This window comes from Aedes albopictus, chromosome 2 (genome assembly GCF_035046485.1).
Source record: "Aedes albopictus strain Foshan chromosome 2, AalbF5, whole genome shotgun sequence".
Classification (NCBI taxonomy): Eukaryota; Metazoa; Arthropoda; class Insecta; order Diptera; family Culicidae; genus Aedes; species Aedes albopictus.
The window spans coordinates 208,464,482-208,479,977 of NC_085137.1; the positions used below are offsets into that span (position 1 = coordinate 208,464,482).

Here is a 15,496-nt window from a genome sequence, read left to right on the forward strand (position 1 = left end):
CACAAGGCCGGACACCGACTCCCTAACTTCACGCAGGGCTACGGTGCACAGTTGAGCTTAGGGTGTCATGATGCATCACTAAACTTCCAAACGAATCATTGGCTTTTTGCTTTTCAATGATTGTTTGCCTCGCGTTTTTGAAGTGATAAAAAACTGTCAATTCTGCAGCCACGCAGCAGTAAAAGTATCATGGCAATCACTGCGAGTGAGCATTTAGGATGATACTTTTTCATACGAATATTTGTTGTGGTGGCAGAGAATTATCACTTAGAAATTTCAAGCCACATATCCAACATGGCTGCCGATGCTGATGATGCCGTAAAAAGCCTTAGAGTCCTTTTCTGACATTTAGGAGTCGATCAGCCGCCCTCTCCTGTCAGCCTTCGACCAAAGTTTCCACCGGGGTTGGCCACCCGATCTTCCCAAAGGTTGCTCGCAATTTTTGACCGTTACCACGGGGAAGTAGAGATAGGAGCTGCGGGAAAAGGCTACTAATTTCAATGGGATCTAAATTATGCATTACCCAGCCTGTGCTAATGCTAGAATAGAAATACGAAGTTTGATTATTCTTTTCTCAATATCTTTCTGGCATTAAAACGTCAATAAAAAGGAACATCTTAGGAAAGAAGATATTTATTTCTATTGTGGAGATTTCCCTTCCAAATACCTACTTCATCGTCTCTTCTTGAATTATTGCGCTCTTGTGCTACATCCAAATCTCAAATTTTCTTAGTTGTTCTTCTCACTCCTTCTATGTTCCGCTCTATTTTCCATTTTATCTTATTCGTTAGTTCGGTCAATCACTGGTACTTTGAGTTGATTCAAAAAAAAAAGGTAACGCTCACGTGCGTTTCGAAAGAAAGTCTTTCTTTCTAGTTGAATACTTGCATTTTTTTCCGAGAGCAATCTTCATGTCGTACATTTTTCTCTATCATTATAGTTTCTTTAATTGCATGTGTTGTTCATCTGTTGTCTATCGGTTTCCCATCGCACGCTTTCATCGATTTCCGCTACAAATGGGAGAAACTCTGTGACTTTATGTACAAATGGAAATCCGTTTTGAATCTATATTAGAAATGATTCACGGGAGAAGGTTCTCCGGAATTTTGGGGAAAGTCATATAAACTTAAGTCAAAACTGCTATTGTCTGCAAAGTATATTTTTCTCTCAAAGTTGAACACTCCATTCATTTGAGCTGGAATCAATTAAGATTTTTTTACTTTTTTGAAATGTTTATGATGTTTTGCTGCTGATTAGGAACTGATTACACTGTTGGTCAATAAATGCTGGCTTTGAATTGTTTCAAGTCATGTCGTTAGAAGACAGCAAATAATACTCTATGCTGGTAATACCTGATAATCTGCACTTGATATGTACTACTATGAGAGATGCGGCGACTCGCACGTTATGGATGTGACGTTCAAAGGTGGTCCATCAAATGTTCAACTTGAGAAGAATCAAAGCAAAAAAGAATATCGGAAATAACATTTTCAAAAAAGTTTATTTGATTGTCGCTAATCAGCTATACATGGGTGGTTGAGTTTCGCAAGGAGAAAATCTCAAAAGTTGTCTAAGTAGCTTAAGGTTAAACTTTTGTTCTTCTAGGAATTGGACGTTTCTGCTGATCGATATAATTCTTTGCTAACTAGGTGTAGCACTAATGACTCATTTTTCTTCGTTTTTCTTTGCTTCTCTCACTTAAGGTACAGCAACAAATAAGGCAAGCAACATTATTGTTTTTCTTCATTTTTAAAAGTTACATCTCGTATGGAAATAATATGTCACTCTAGGGTTATGAAATCTTCTAATTTGAATGCTATTGATATTGGCTGGAGTGATTCGTTTCGTACAAGCCTTCCACAAAAAATAGAATACTGCCTCTATACTTAAGCGTGTTCTAATTAAATGCCTTCTGCTTTCTTCAAATGTTAATTATCTCAAATTAATAAATTCTCTTCTCTTAATAAACGATTTATCCAAAGTTATTTTATTTTTACAATTTACACTGTTTGTTTCTCTTTGAATTGAAAGATGATCTAAAGTTCCATTCTACTGCCGCGATACTTTACAAGAACAAGCTACCTATCTAAAACGAATCATTTGGTTCACTGCCGTTTTTGGTATGTTGACCAGCTTACAAATAATGTTTCCGTGTAATGGCTTGTTACTGGCAATCTTGGCTGTTTAATTGTAAGTGCAGTTGTACATTTGTGCATTTATGTTCTTCATCTGTTTGCTGTTTTGCTTATTATTTTCCATTTGAATCTAAATGCTTGATCAATCATCGATCGGTAGGTTCATGCATTATTTTCCATAAGGGTTAGAATGGCTCTAATTGTATCTTATTAATTTTGGCGCATTACCAGACTGTTGGATTTTCCCATATATTACCACGCAGAGCAACTACTACTAGCTCTTAAAGTTTGCCAATATGGAATTTCAAATTCTACTTAATACTCGTTAGGATGACTTATTGCTTCGTCATTGGGTGTTTCTATTCCACCTAATAAAAATCTGTACATTTCTGAACAATCGTTGTGACACATGCAAAACACAAACTTTCTTATGCACAATTTCACAAGAGCTTGGCCTATTCTGGTGGGTGTTCCAATGGAGTTTTCGTAGTTTTATATTTTGTCTTCGACAGAGAGCCTGTTTTGCTCAAACAACTATACTACCAACAATTTGCACTGACTGGAATAGTTGAAAACAGTGACGAATCTATAAGCCACCTTACATCAAATTAAGCTGAGGAATGGATCGAAAACAGTCGGTATGATTGATAACATAATGTTGTTGAACGGAAATGAGTTTATTGTATGTAATACAGATCGTTATTTCTTCGCATGAATACAATTTATTTGTTGATGATTAACCTGGACTTGTTAGGAGAATATCTGTAAGTAAAAAGAAAATCGTGTTAAGTACTGTTCCTTTCAATTCCACTAAGAATTTGCATCTTTTGACAGATACATATTTCGACCTCAACTGTAAGGTCGTCTTCAGTGTCTTGTACTTGACTTGACTCGTCGAGTCGTCGTAGAGTCAAGTACAAGACACTGAAGACGACCTTACAGTTGAGGTCGCAATACGTATCTGTCAAAGGATGCAAATTCTTAGTGGAATTCAAATGAACAGTACCTAACACGATTTTCTTTTTTTTTTTGCTTAATTTATTTGTGATAGTTTTCAAATAACATTTAGTTTTCTTTTTCTAATCAAAATTTGCAACATCAAACATGGGAAACACTCACTCAATTCTAGCAAGGTATATGCATAGGGTAGCGAACCACTTGGTCAGCGGCCGGTATTTTGGGCACTCTTCGCTATAACGCAGTTGATTCCAAACCAATTGACTTGAAATTTTGTACACGGCTAGATACTATACGTATCTCATCGCGTTCCAAAAATTGTGTCAATTGGTTCAGAATTGAGTTGTTTAGTGAATAAAATATTGCTACTTTCTATAGCCTAACAGAAGGAGCTCAGGTTTCTAAGTATAACGTGATTTTGTTGCATTCCAATAACTTTGTTTTGATAGGTAAATAAACAAAACAGTTTTATTTTCCGTGGATAGAATGACAGTTTGCCCCGCACAAAAAAATCCCCATATAAACTTCAAATGCATTTTAAAAATAGTTCCCGGGCACCAAAAATGACGAAATTTTGGATTTTCATTCTCTGACATAGAATTGTGTTAAAAATATGACATAATTTTTTATGTTAGGCCCTCACTGGAACCAAACCTGTTTCTCAGCACTACCACAGTTATTAACTGAGAGTTTTCTCTGTCACTGGCTTTTATGCATTTGTATATCGTGTACGAGGCACGAAGATACGTTATGCCCAAAAAAGTCAAACAATGTCCATTATGAAAAGTTCCTAGATATACCGGGAATCAAACGCGTCACCAAAAGCATGCTCTACCCGTTCGTTTTTCAGCTGCTATGCCAAATTGTGATTATATGTGAAGATTTGTTGGTCGATGGTGGTAATACTGGTGAACATCAACAATAAAACTCATTTCCGTTCGATGAATTAAAAGCACTTTTAAATACTGAAATAATTCAAAATACTCATACTCAACAATACTGATATGCATATAATAAATTATTGATTCGATGTAAATAACCACGCGTAAGTGCTCTAGTTCGTCCGGTATCTACATCTGCCTTGTGATGGGTAACGTCAGCGTCAGCGTCATCTGGCTATCGTTGCCCCCGAGCTCCCGACCCTCTGCATAGCTGACCGTCCTCGGGTAGTATCCATCGTCTCCATTTCTATCCGACCCTCCTCCCTCTGGCTTTACCAAAACGAATCAGAATATAGCACCGAACTTTTTCGCCAGGAACTCCTTCAACGGTTGGTAATACTGATAGCGCAAACAAATCATCTCCGGCCAGTTTTTCATCGTACTGAACATGTCCGAATCGGATTCCAAAATGTACACGGCCGACACGGCTAGGACCACGACCACAAAGAAAAACGACGGCACGAAAGCCTGGATCAGGGAAAACTTTTTCACATTCTTCGCACTGTTGCTGGCGTTCTGCTGCTGGATCAGGGCGGAGTTGTTCGCCATACTGTGCATCGCCAGCGAGGAAATGTTATCGGAAGTATAGGTTTGGCGGTGGAGTAGATGCGACCCGAGTCGGTTCTCGATCACGTTGGTGGCGAAGCCGGACTCGGATGACGAATGGTCGAACGAATCCCGGAAGTAGTAATCCGAAAGGTGATCGTTGCTTTCACCGTTCGTTTTGCGCGCCTCCTCCGACACGGTTTCCAACGTTGGCAGTGGGTTATCGGTGCAGTAAACAGACGATGCCATGTGATGATCGTTGCAACCGCCCAGCGGCTCCGACATCGTCGATCGTGGAAGGCTACTGTATCCTGAGGAGTTGAGAAACAAACAAAAAAACGGAACACGATCAGTGCTCGTTTGGTCCAACACGATGTTACTTACGGGACTTACGGATTTCCGCTAGATCACCTTGTGGACTAGAAGGAGTCGCCGGAACACTTTGGGCTTTCCTCTTGCTAGGACTGGTGTTGTTCAGTTTCTGCTGTCGAAGCGCATTGAGGGACTCGGACAAAATTTCGCGCTCAGTTCGTCCGGAATATTTGAATTTGGTACCCCAGGAGAAGAAACCGCCACCGGACATCACCGCTGCTTGTTGGCTTGTTGGAAGACTGGAAGAAATGAAGATGTTGAAGGCTATCAATAAACAGTTCAGTACAGATGTGAAGATGAGTTTCCTCTCCTCCCAAATTATCGATGTGTACCTCGGGCCTCAAGGGTATCTAGAAGTAGTGCTCTGGAGGCGTCATTATTCGGACACTGCCAAACTCTGGCGAACAAAATGGAAAAATTTACGGTATGAAATTTTTCTATCATAGATCTCGCCTTCCTGTGTGCCCATCTTTGCGAAAGAGTCTGTCTTCTCATTGCTATAAATTGAGCAATGTGAGGGGACCCAAACAAAGGTAACCTTGTATGATCTTTCGATCAGTGCACCAATTTGCCCCCTTATTTTTTGTAAGAAAATAAGATGGATATTTTACAGCTTTCTTCTACCAAATTTTGACCAGATGAACATTACGGATGTGGTGATCCACAATGCGTTCTAAGCATTTCAGAAGAGAAGAGGTCAACCTGATAGGTCAGAAACTCTTTGCTTCTTCATACGACGCTCGACCCAGTTTCGGAATAAACTTTACATGAATACTTCTGCAGGATTTGGGAATATACCCGGTAGTAAAACTGCAAACAAGTAGTTTTTTTTAAACATGTTTGAAATAAACAAATCTCTTCTGAAGCAAAATAGGATATAACCTATCTGCTCCAAAGATTTGAAAGGAACAAAGCTATTTAGTGCCCACTCAATCGATTCAATAGTTATCATACTCCGAGCCGAGGCTAAAGAATCAAAACTACAAGAAAAGACATCAGGTTCATCCGAAGATGTGATATCACCACATCCGGGGAAGCGCGTACTGAATATACATTTCAAAAGTGAAGTTGCCATTTGGCAAACGAAATTCCTTCACCTTGCTCAACCGACCCGACTGACTTCACTCAAACTGGAAACATTTGTACAAAGATCTTGTACCGACTTTTCGACCCCTCTAAGCAGAAACCCCTCTTCGAATGAGTGTAATCAGTTTCATACCTTTTAATTCCGCCCTAATTGCTTATCCTTCGACAGATACGCGTATTACGACTACATACCACTTGTAATCTTCCTCAGTGTCAGTTATCCAGTGGATCCAGTGGGCCAACCGATTCCATTGTTTTCATACGGTATTATATTCATACAAAATGTAGAATTTATATGATTGTGTTTGGCTCTACTGAATTTCTTAATTCCTTTTCAACGAATCTTAAATAATCGATGTTATAATCTAATTTTCTGTATATCGGTAAATCGATTATAAATCCAAATATAAATCGATTCAATAACATCGATGTCTTTGTCAAATATGCTCAATGCTACCGCACATTCTTGAGATGAGCTTAGTTTATTACAATTAAAGAGAATGGTAGTCATTAAGAATTGTCCAAAAAGTATCTATTATATCCACAATGTAATATTGAAAAGGACAGAACCTTTAGTTACAAAAATTTAATAAATATTTAAATAAATAAATATTATTAAAAAACATTCTCTACCCCACATGATTAGCATTAAGTAAAGATAACTATCATTTTCGAAGTACCCTAATCCTTAATCCAAGAAATTTCAAATACTTACGTAAAAAATAACATTTGTTCTATGGCACATCGCCAGACATAACGGCAAGCAGATCCAGATGGGCACTTGAAGCCAACTGTGTGCTTTTTCTAAAAATCAAGAAAAAAACATTATAAATATATGCTTTATAGCCTTTATCTTAATTACACACTCACCACTTCTCGTCGATCATCCGTGTACGCAAGGTGGATGATGAACATTTTGCCCTCGAAATTGATTTTGTGCACCTCAGGCCACCGGAAGTGCTGTGCCCGCCGCCCCGCTGCAAATGTACTGATGCCGGAGAAGTTAATCCCCAGGTATAGCTGGGTTCCTCGGTGATCCTTCACCGGATGGGGATCGATCCCATAGGTCTCCAGGCTTCGAGCAATCCCAACGAATTCATCGTACGCTGCTGTCGTTTCCTGTCCCGGCTCTCGCTTCCGGTGCAACTCCATTGCCTTCTTTTCCAACTGCTCGGTTTGCCGGAGAGCAATCTTCAGCGATGAGACGTACTCTCCGGTGTGCGTCTCTGGGTCGAAATCACCCAGTTCATCTGTCCGGAGTAGATAGTTAAAAAACCATTTTATTAATCACTTACCATAAGTCATGGTTCGTTTGCTGGTAATTGTTTACATAAGTAGATATCATGTGCCTCGGTAAGTTGGGATCAGTATGTTGAGGTGTTCTGTATTCTACGGTTACATAATGAGCATTCTTGGTCTTAATGCAGCGAAGTTTTTGTTTTTTCTGTATTCTTTGGCTGATAGCAGTTGTGCAATCAATGTATAAGTTTTGATTTTACTAAAATATCTATAGAAATTAACAACATTCTTGCAATCAACAGCTTTCAAAAGTATATTACATTGACTACATAGATCAGTGTCGCGATGGAGTAAGATACCCAATAACATCCTGCAAGTTTGCGTTTCGCGTATCCGGAGATTATGCCGAACTTAATACAACGATGGCAGTTTCCGAAGAGTTTCATGGTCCATTGAAGGTAAGGTTAAGCAAACGCACTTTTAAATTTATAATGTACGCTCTGCCCCAAATTTCTTCGCCAGCATATTATATCAGTGAAAAGATGTGCAATGGATCTTTCATTCTGTGAAGATTTTAACGATATTGTACATGATGATCTCTGTCCGCTGTTTGACGATCCTAGTTTCATGAAGGAGTATGTTTCGGGGTTGAAAGTAAGGGTAAAATGCCCAGTTGAAAAGGTAAATTGTGTATGATGCCCATTAATCCAAACAAGTCGATTATAAACAGACATCTTTTTTCCAAGGGACTGTATAACTTCACGGACTGGAAATGGAACATCGGCAACATTATCGTGCTTCCGACGGAGGGATATCGTTGGCTCAGTAAAGTAAACATAGTTGATGTGAAACATCAACGTGTATTATTTTGTTTGGACATGTGGTCGCGAGTTGTAAAATTTAAGAGTCGGAAAAATGCGACAGCTACTGTTGTCAAATCCAAGGACGGTAGACTCAGAATTTGATATACAACAAATGATAAATGTAAAGTCCACTCTGAAGAAATAAAATCAACTGTTCCAACAAATATTATATGCGGAACATCACTCATTTTATGAAAGAAACTCTTATTTCGTCATTCTGCCAAACCTAAATGAATGAGACTTTTCAGATTTACACTCATACTTAATAGTAGGTATCCTTGCAAGGCAACCGGCCTAGAATTATACATATTTCATTGTCCTAGATTGGCCAGAGTCAACTGATAAACAGCCATTCCATAGAAAATCAGTGTATTGCAAATCCGAATGTCATAATATTTGGTGGGTTCTTAGTTCATCGAAAATTATCAGACCGACCCGTGTTTTGTTTTTATTTCGTCATTAGGATGACCAATTCCAAGATGCTGCGGTGCAAAAGATCAAAGTTTTTCTAAACTAAAAATGTTCTAAAAATCATAACTTTTTAACTACTTGTCCTATTTTAAATTTACTTTTTTTGTTATTTGAAAAATATTGAAAATTGCAAATGGGCCAAATTACTCTCAAGCACATATGTAAAAATATTAGTTTTTTTTACGTTTTAATGACCTCGGGACCACATGAGTACCTACCCTGTTTTTTATATTTTTATTCGTAAAATTCAGAACATTGATTCTTTTCTTTTATTCTTTTATAATTAACAAAAATAAAGATCTATAGGATCTTCTCGTCTTTTGATTGATTCTTCTTCTTCTTCTTCTTCTTCTTCTTCTTCTTCTTCTTCTTCTTCTTCTTCTTCTTCTTCTTCTTCTTCTTCTTCTTCTTCTTCTTCTTCTTCTTCTTCTTCTTCTTCTTCTTCTTCTTCTTCTTCTTCTTCTTCTTCTTCTTCTTAATGGCTCGACGTTCGCATTGGAACTTGGCCTGCCTCTCTTCAACTTAGTGTTCTTAGAGCATTTTCACAGTTATTAATTGAAGGGCTTTTTTGCCTGCCATTGCATGGATTTGTACACTGTGTGACAAGTACAATGATACACTATGCCCAGGGAATCCAAAAAATTTTCCCGGCCGGAACGGGAATCGAACCCGCCGTATCCGGATTGGTGATCCATAGCTATTACGAAAAAAATAATAATGGAGCACTACAAATCCACATTAAAATATAACACTGCAATATGTTGGAACGCTACAAATGCGTAATATATTAGGACATCACATACGAACATACACAACACATAACATAAATTTCGCCCTGTTACCCTAATGCATAACAATTTCCGATTAGAGGATGACGAGGTTTCATTAACCTTCATCCAGCCAACGTACATTTTCCACCTTCGGAAAATCAAAAAAATCGTCATAACTTTTTTGTTTTTCGATGGGTTTTGATGAAATTTTCACAACTTCCCGAAAAACTCTTCTAGTTTATGATGCCGGGGACATGGGTACCTGGTCCACATGGTTCCGGAGTTATTCCGGATTGTCTTGGGGTACCAAAATTGGCCACATACTTTGCGCAACGTATATCTCAAGATCCCGATGAGGTAGAAGTATAGTGTCTTCGGCGAATTTGTTCAGCAGGTTAAGGACTAACTGGCAACGGCGACTTTGGTTCGCGATTCGGCCGCTAGGCGGCGCCAGTGTCAAAAATGTTCTAACCCTCATATCTCGGAAACCTGATAAGATAGAATGATGCTGTCTTTGGCAAAATTCTTCAGCAAGCTCAGAACTATCTGATAGTGAGGTCTTTTGTTTGGGATTTATCCTCTAGGTGGCGCATTGTGTCTGAAAAACTCTAACACATATATCTCGATACCCTAATGAGGTACAAGCATGCCGTTTTCAGCAAAGTTGTTCAGCAGGGTAAGAACTATCTGGCAATGGCGTCTTTGGTTCGAGAATCGTCCGCTAGGTGGTGCCAGGGTCAAAAATCTTCAAACTTCTATATCTCAGAATCCTGATAAGATAGAATGATGCAGTCTTCAACACAGTTCTACAGCAAGCTATAAACTGTCTGATAGTTGAGCCTTTGATTCGTGATTTATTCGCTAGGTGGCACCTTGAGCATAATATTAAAACACGTGTATCTCGTTACTGTAATAAGCTAAAAGCATGGCGTTTTCTGTAAAACAGTTCGGCAGGTTGAGATCTATCCGGCAATGGCGACGCTAGGTGACGCCAGCAATCAAAACATTTAAACAATTTTATCTCAAAAAACGGAAAACGTCCAGCAAATTGTTCCGAAAGTTGAGAGGAAGTAAGACGTATCTGGTGTCCTTGGTTCAGACATTATTCGATAGGTTCCGTCAAGTTTAAAGAAAATAATATTATTTGTATGAACAGAACACCCTAATGAACAATAAGAGTTCCATTTTCAGCATAGTTGTTCAGCAAGCTAAGAGCCATTTGGCAGGATAGTAACGGTCAAGTACGGTGGTACAAGAGGCAATACTTTAAAACCGTCTTTGACCCCCTTCAGACAAATTTTATCGCCCTACAATATTACTTTTTTTGCTCTGTTTTTTCTTCCGGGAATGTCTCTGGGAATTTCAACAGGAACTCTTCCGGAATTTTTTTCAGGAATTTCACCGGGAATTCCAGCGGGGATTCATCCAAGAATTTTACTGGGAATTCCTCAAGAACTTCCTCCAAGAATTTATTCAGAAAATCTTCCGGGAGTTCTTCTAGGAAATCCTCCAGAAGTTCCTCCGGGAAATCCTCTAGGAAATCCTTCAGGAATTCCTCTGGGGATTCCTCCGGAAGAACCCTTCAGAGTAAAGTCTCTATAAACAAAAAAAAAATCCTCCGGAAATTTCCCCAGGATTTCATCTAGGACTCCCTCAGGAACTCCTCCAGGCTTTCCTTCAGCAATTTCTGCAGAAATTCTCCTGGGATTTTTCCAAGAATTCCTCCGGACTTTTTTTCCGAGATTTTCTCCGGAAATTTTACTTAGAATTTACCCAGGAACTCGTCCATGAGTGCCTCCGGGATTTCCTCCATTAGCTCCTCCGGGAATTTCTTCAGGAATTCCTCCGGGATGTTCTACAGGAATTCCTCCAAGAATTTCTCTAGGAATTTCTCCGGGAATCTTTCCAGGAATTTCTCCAGGAATATATCTAGGAATTTTGTCGGTTTTTTTTTTAAAGAAAATCCTCTCGGAATTTCTGCAGGAATCTCTTTAAGAAGTCTTCCGTGGTTTTTTTTTCTCACAAAACACTCGAGAATTCCTCTAGGACTTCCTTTACGAATACCTCTGGGAATTTCTCCAGGAATTCCTCCGAGAATGTCATCGGGAATTTCTCCAGGAAATCCTCCAGGAATTGTTTTTGGAATTTCTTCTGGAACTCTTCCAGAAAATCCTCCAGGAATTCTTCCAGGAATTCCTCCGGTTGCTCTTGTGAAATTCCTCCGAAATCAATCTCAAGAAATCCTCTAGAAATTTTACCAAGTATTCCTCTGAGAATCCCTCTAGGATTTCCTCCGGTAATTTCTCCAGCAATTCATCTGGAAAATTCTTTAGAGAATCCTCCTTCCTGGGGGGTTCCCTGAAGGAAACTCCAGAAAGAATCTCTGAAGGAATCCCCTAAAGGAATTCTTGGAGAAATCCCCGGGAGAACTCCTGGAGAAATACCAGAAAGAATTCCTGGAAATAATCCCAGAAAAAGTCCTGGAGAAACTACTGAAGGAATCACCGGAGGAATTGCTGATGGTAGTCTTAGAAGAGTCGGAGAAGTTCCTGCAGGGAACCGTAAAGAAATTCCAAGTGGAATTCCAGAAAAAAAAAATGAAAGGATTTCCTGGAGAAATTCCAGGGAAAATTTCCAGAGACATTCCAGGGAGAATTTCCAGAGACATTCCCGGAGGAATTCCCGGAGAAATTCCTGGAGAAAACAAAGGAGGAATTCCTAGAGAAATTCCTGAAGAAACTCTCAGAGAGTTTTCTGAAAAAAGTCACGGAAGATTTCCTGAAGAAAGACTTCCTGGAGAAATTCCCAGTGAATTTTTTTGAAAAAAAAAACGGAAGTTTTCCTGAAGAGATTCTCGGAGGAATTTCTGGAGGAATTCTCGGAGGAATTCCTGGAAGAATTTCTGGAGATTTCCCGGACAGTTTCTTGAAGAAATTTCCGAAGCAATTCCTGGCAGATATCCTGAAGAAATTCCCGAAGGAATTCCCAGGAGTTCCTGATGTGGGTCCTAGAGGAAATCCTGGAAAAAATCCGGAAAATTCCCGGAGATATTTCCAGAGAAATTCCTAGAGAAATTCTCGGAGAAATTCCTGGAAAAAATCCCAGAAGAGTTCCTGTAGAAATCCCCGGAGACCTTCCCGGAAGAGAAAACGGAGCAATGTTGGGGGTGACAAAATTTCTCTGAAGGGAGTAAAAGACGGTGTAGCGAATAAATCCTGAATCAAAGACTCAACTATCAAACAGTTTATAGCTTGCTGAAGAACTTTGTTGAAGACTGCATCATTCTATCTTATCAGAATTCTGAGATATAGAAGTTTGAAGATTTTTGACCCTGGTGCCACCTAGCAGACGATTCTCGAACCAAAGACGCCATTGCCAGATAGTTCTTACCCTGCTGAACAACTTTGCTGAAAACGGCATGCTTGCACCTCATTAGGATATCGAGATATAAGTGTTAGAGATTTTCAGACACAATGCGCCACCTAGCGGATAAATCCCAAACCAAAGACCTTACTATCAGATAGTTCTGAGCTTGCTGAAAAATTTTGCCAAAGACAGCATCATTCTATCTTATCAGGTTTCCGAGATATGAGGGTTAGAACATTTTTGACGAATCGCGAACCAAAGTCGCCGTTACCAGTTAGTCCTTAACCTGCTGAACAAATTCGCCGAAGACACTATACTTCTACCTCATCGGGATCTTGAGATATACGTTGACAATCCGGAATAACTCCGGAACCATGTGGACCAGGTACCCATGTCCCCGGCATCATAAACTAGAAGAGTTTTTCGGGAAGTTGTGAAAATTTCATCAAAATCCATCGAAAAACAAAAAAGTTATGACCATTTTTGTGCTTTTCCGAAGGTGGAAAATGTACGTTGGCTGGATGAAGGTTGATGCTGTTGGTCCTTCAGTCAATCATGTAATCGTATTTTCTCTGGCAAATTGCCTATTGTTCGCAGCAAGAGTTGCTTTCATAGCTTGTGTTTTGTCTAGGAATTTCTAATCCTAAGGGCCCAGAGGTTCCCAAACTTTTTGCTATCGCGGCGCCCTTTGAACTTTTCGGAAATGTCGCGGCGCACCAACATTTTTTTTACAGAGAATTTGCGTTATTTGAATACAATCTTTACTTCTAAAATTGAAATGCAAAATTGTGAAGAACTTTTAAACATGGTATGTCTTATCAATCGAATATAAATTATCTTTTCTACTATTTATAGGTTTTTCGGGAAAAATTGCTCAAGGATTTCAGAAATATTTGTTAGATTTCAAATGTCATATTTATTTATCATACAAGTTTTTTTTTTTTTTTTTTTTTTTTCAAAGTGATTACGGCGGTAGCAACACTGTGCTTATGTTCTACACCGCACCCTTTCCCTACATTTGCTTCTAGGAGCCTCTATTTTTGTTTCAACACACAGAAGTACGTAGGCGTGTGTGGCCCAAGTCGACACTGTTTTGGCCTGCGTTGAACAAAAATAGTTTTAATAAAAGTTTCCCCTTTTTTTTTCTTTTTGTCAATTGTTTTTTTGTAGTATGGTCCATGTATTTAGTTAGGTTCTTGTCAATTTGTCAGTTATTCGACGTAGATCTCCAGGGTAATAGTCAATTAAGTCATTCTGATCTGTTCTATCATAGCAGCTTTAGTCTTTGCTTTATTGAAGTGTAGTTTTGTTGGAAATATGCTGAATGTCGTTATTAAAAAGAGACGTCTGGAACTGTGTCCTGCTAGTTGTTTCGTCATGCACATACGTCATGTCTTAATAATGCCTACACGGAGAAACTGAAAAACTCAAAATTAGGTACTTTTAAACTCAATTTTGAGTTCTTTTTCATCTTCCTTTTCATGCGCTCTTTCTGTTGTTGTCAGAGAGTGAAGAGAGAAACAGCCCAACTTTTGCAGTTCCGTGCGTCAAGCCAAAACTGAGCACAGTACTCAAATTTGAGTGAATACAACCTAGTCAAAATTTCGGTTGAGTGGAAAAAACTTAAAATTAGGTATTTTTTTCACATGGAAGCAAGCGGGAATAACCCAACAAAAACATCGATTCCATCAACTCAAAATTGGCTTGACGCAGGCAACCACGAAGTTGGGTGGAAAGAACTCACTTTTGGGTAGTTTCGTCTCTCCGTGTACGAGATTAACAAAAACACGTGTGTTTGGTCGGCTGTCCATTGCGTAGAAACTCAAGGAAAATAGGTTTCTTTATTGTCACTTGTTATGTAAGCAAGCCTCGCCAAGTTGGCCAGTTGATTGTAATAAGACAAAAATTGCTTGTCAACTATTATGTATTCATCCCCCTACAAATACTATGAAAAATATTCAAATTCGTTCTGTCCTGTCGGTCCTACCTCGATAAACCATGTCATTTTCTCATGCGTGGCCTAGAAATGTCAACCTAGTCATACAAAAGTAACGTTGTTCAGTTAATAAGAAGCAGTCAGCTTTTGTCCGAAATGTCACGTCGAACGCATTGATGTCAACAATGCGTTTAAATGTTCGCACGTTAGCTTCGAATCTATCAGCACAATTAAGTGCTGCAAATCTCCTTCCCACTATTAAGTCGTCGGTTGATTTTAATTGCATTATTTAAAGAAAATATGACCAACTAACATGGTAAAAATTCGACAAAGCTACTATGACATTAATAAATTACTAATCAAAATCAACCGAGAAACGTGGGAAATAGAGCCCAAACAACATTTTGAAGTCAGCTGGCTGTTAAAGGTTCCAAAACCTGTCACAAATCCTATATTACTTTTATTAGGATTTGTAACGATCATCAAAACCTTCTCAAATCCAACCGACTTGGAACTATTGCTTGGGAATAGACTCTACTGAGCCCTGGCGGATCCTCCGTGTTTATCGAGCATGTCTGATGCATATGATCAGTCATACTCCATCTGCAGCAGCCGGTTCGTGATGAACCGTTGGAGGCGCATTAAAGTGTTAAAAAGGTGATATGTTTCACTAAAGAACACTACATTACAATAATCAAAATGAAACTCCTTCACTTTAATACCGTCAACCCCTGCGAACTTGGCCAGGGATTTATTTATCATACAAGTTAAACAAATATAACCCAATTCTCTTCATCTAAAGCAAGCTGCTGAG

The 15,496-nt window shown here is 39.0% G+C and overlaps 1 protein-coding gene across 3 annotated transcripts in view; it reads right to left on the bottom strand.

Annotated features, from left to right (window-relative positions):
- Window positions 1–617: 617 nt before the first annotated feature.
- The window catches only part of LOC109404209 (FERM domain-containing protein 5), a 31,550-nt gene continuing 16,671 nt past the window's right edge, over window positions 618–15,496 (bottom strand). For 2 of the 3 annotated variants that reach the window (XM_029869090.2, XM_062851045.1), the window contains 4 exons: window positions 6,908–7,287; window positions 6,753–6,841; window positions 4,964–5,190; window positions 618–4,890 (listed from right to left, as the gene is read on the bottom strand). In XM_029869090.2, the coding sequence (XP_029724950.1) occupies window positions 4,319–4,890; window positions 4,964–5,190; window positions 6,753–6,841; window positions 6,908–7,287 (1,268 nt within the window). In that variant the 3' untranslated portion in view covers window positions 618–4,318. The remainder of the gene's footprint in view (window positions 4,891–4,963; window positions 5,191–6,752; window positions 6,842–6,907; window positions 7,288–15,496) is intronic. The other variant, XM_029869091.2, reaches the window with a different exon arrangement.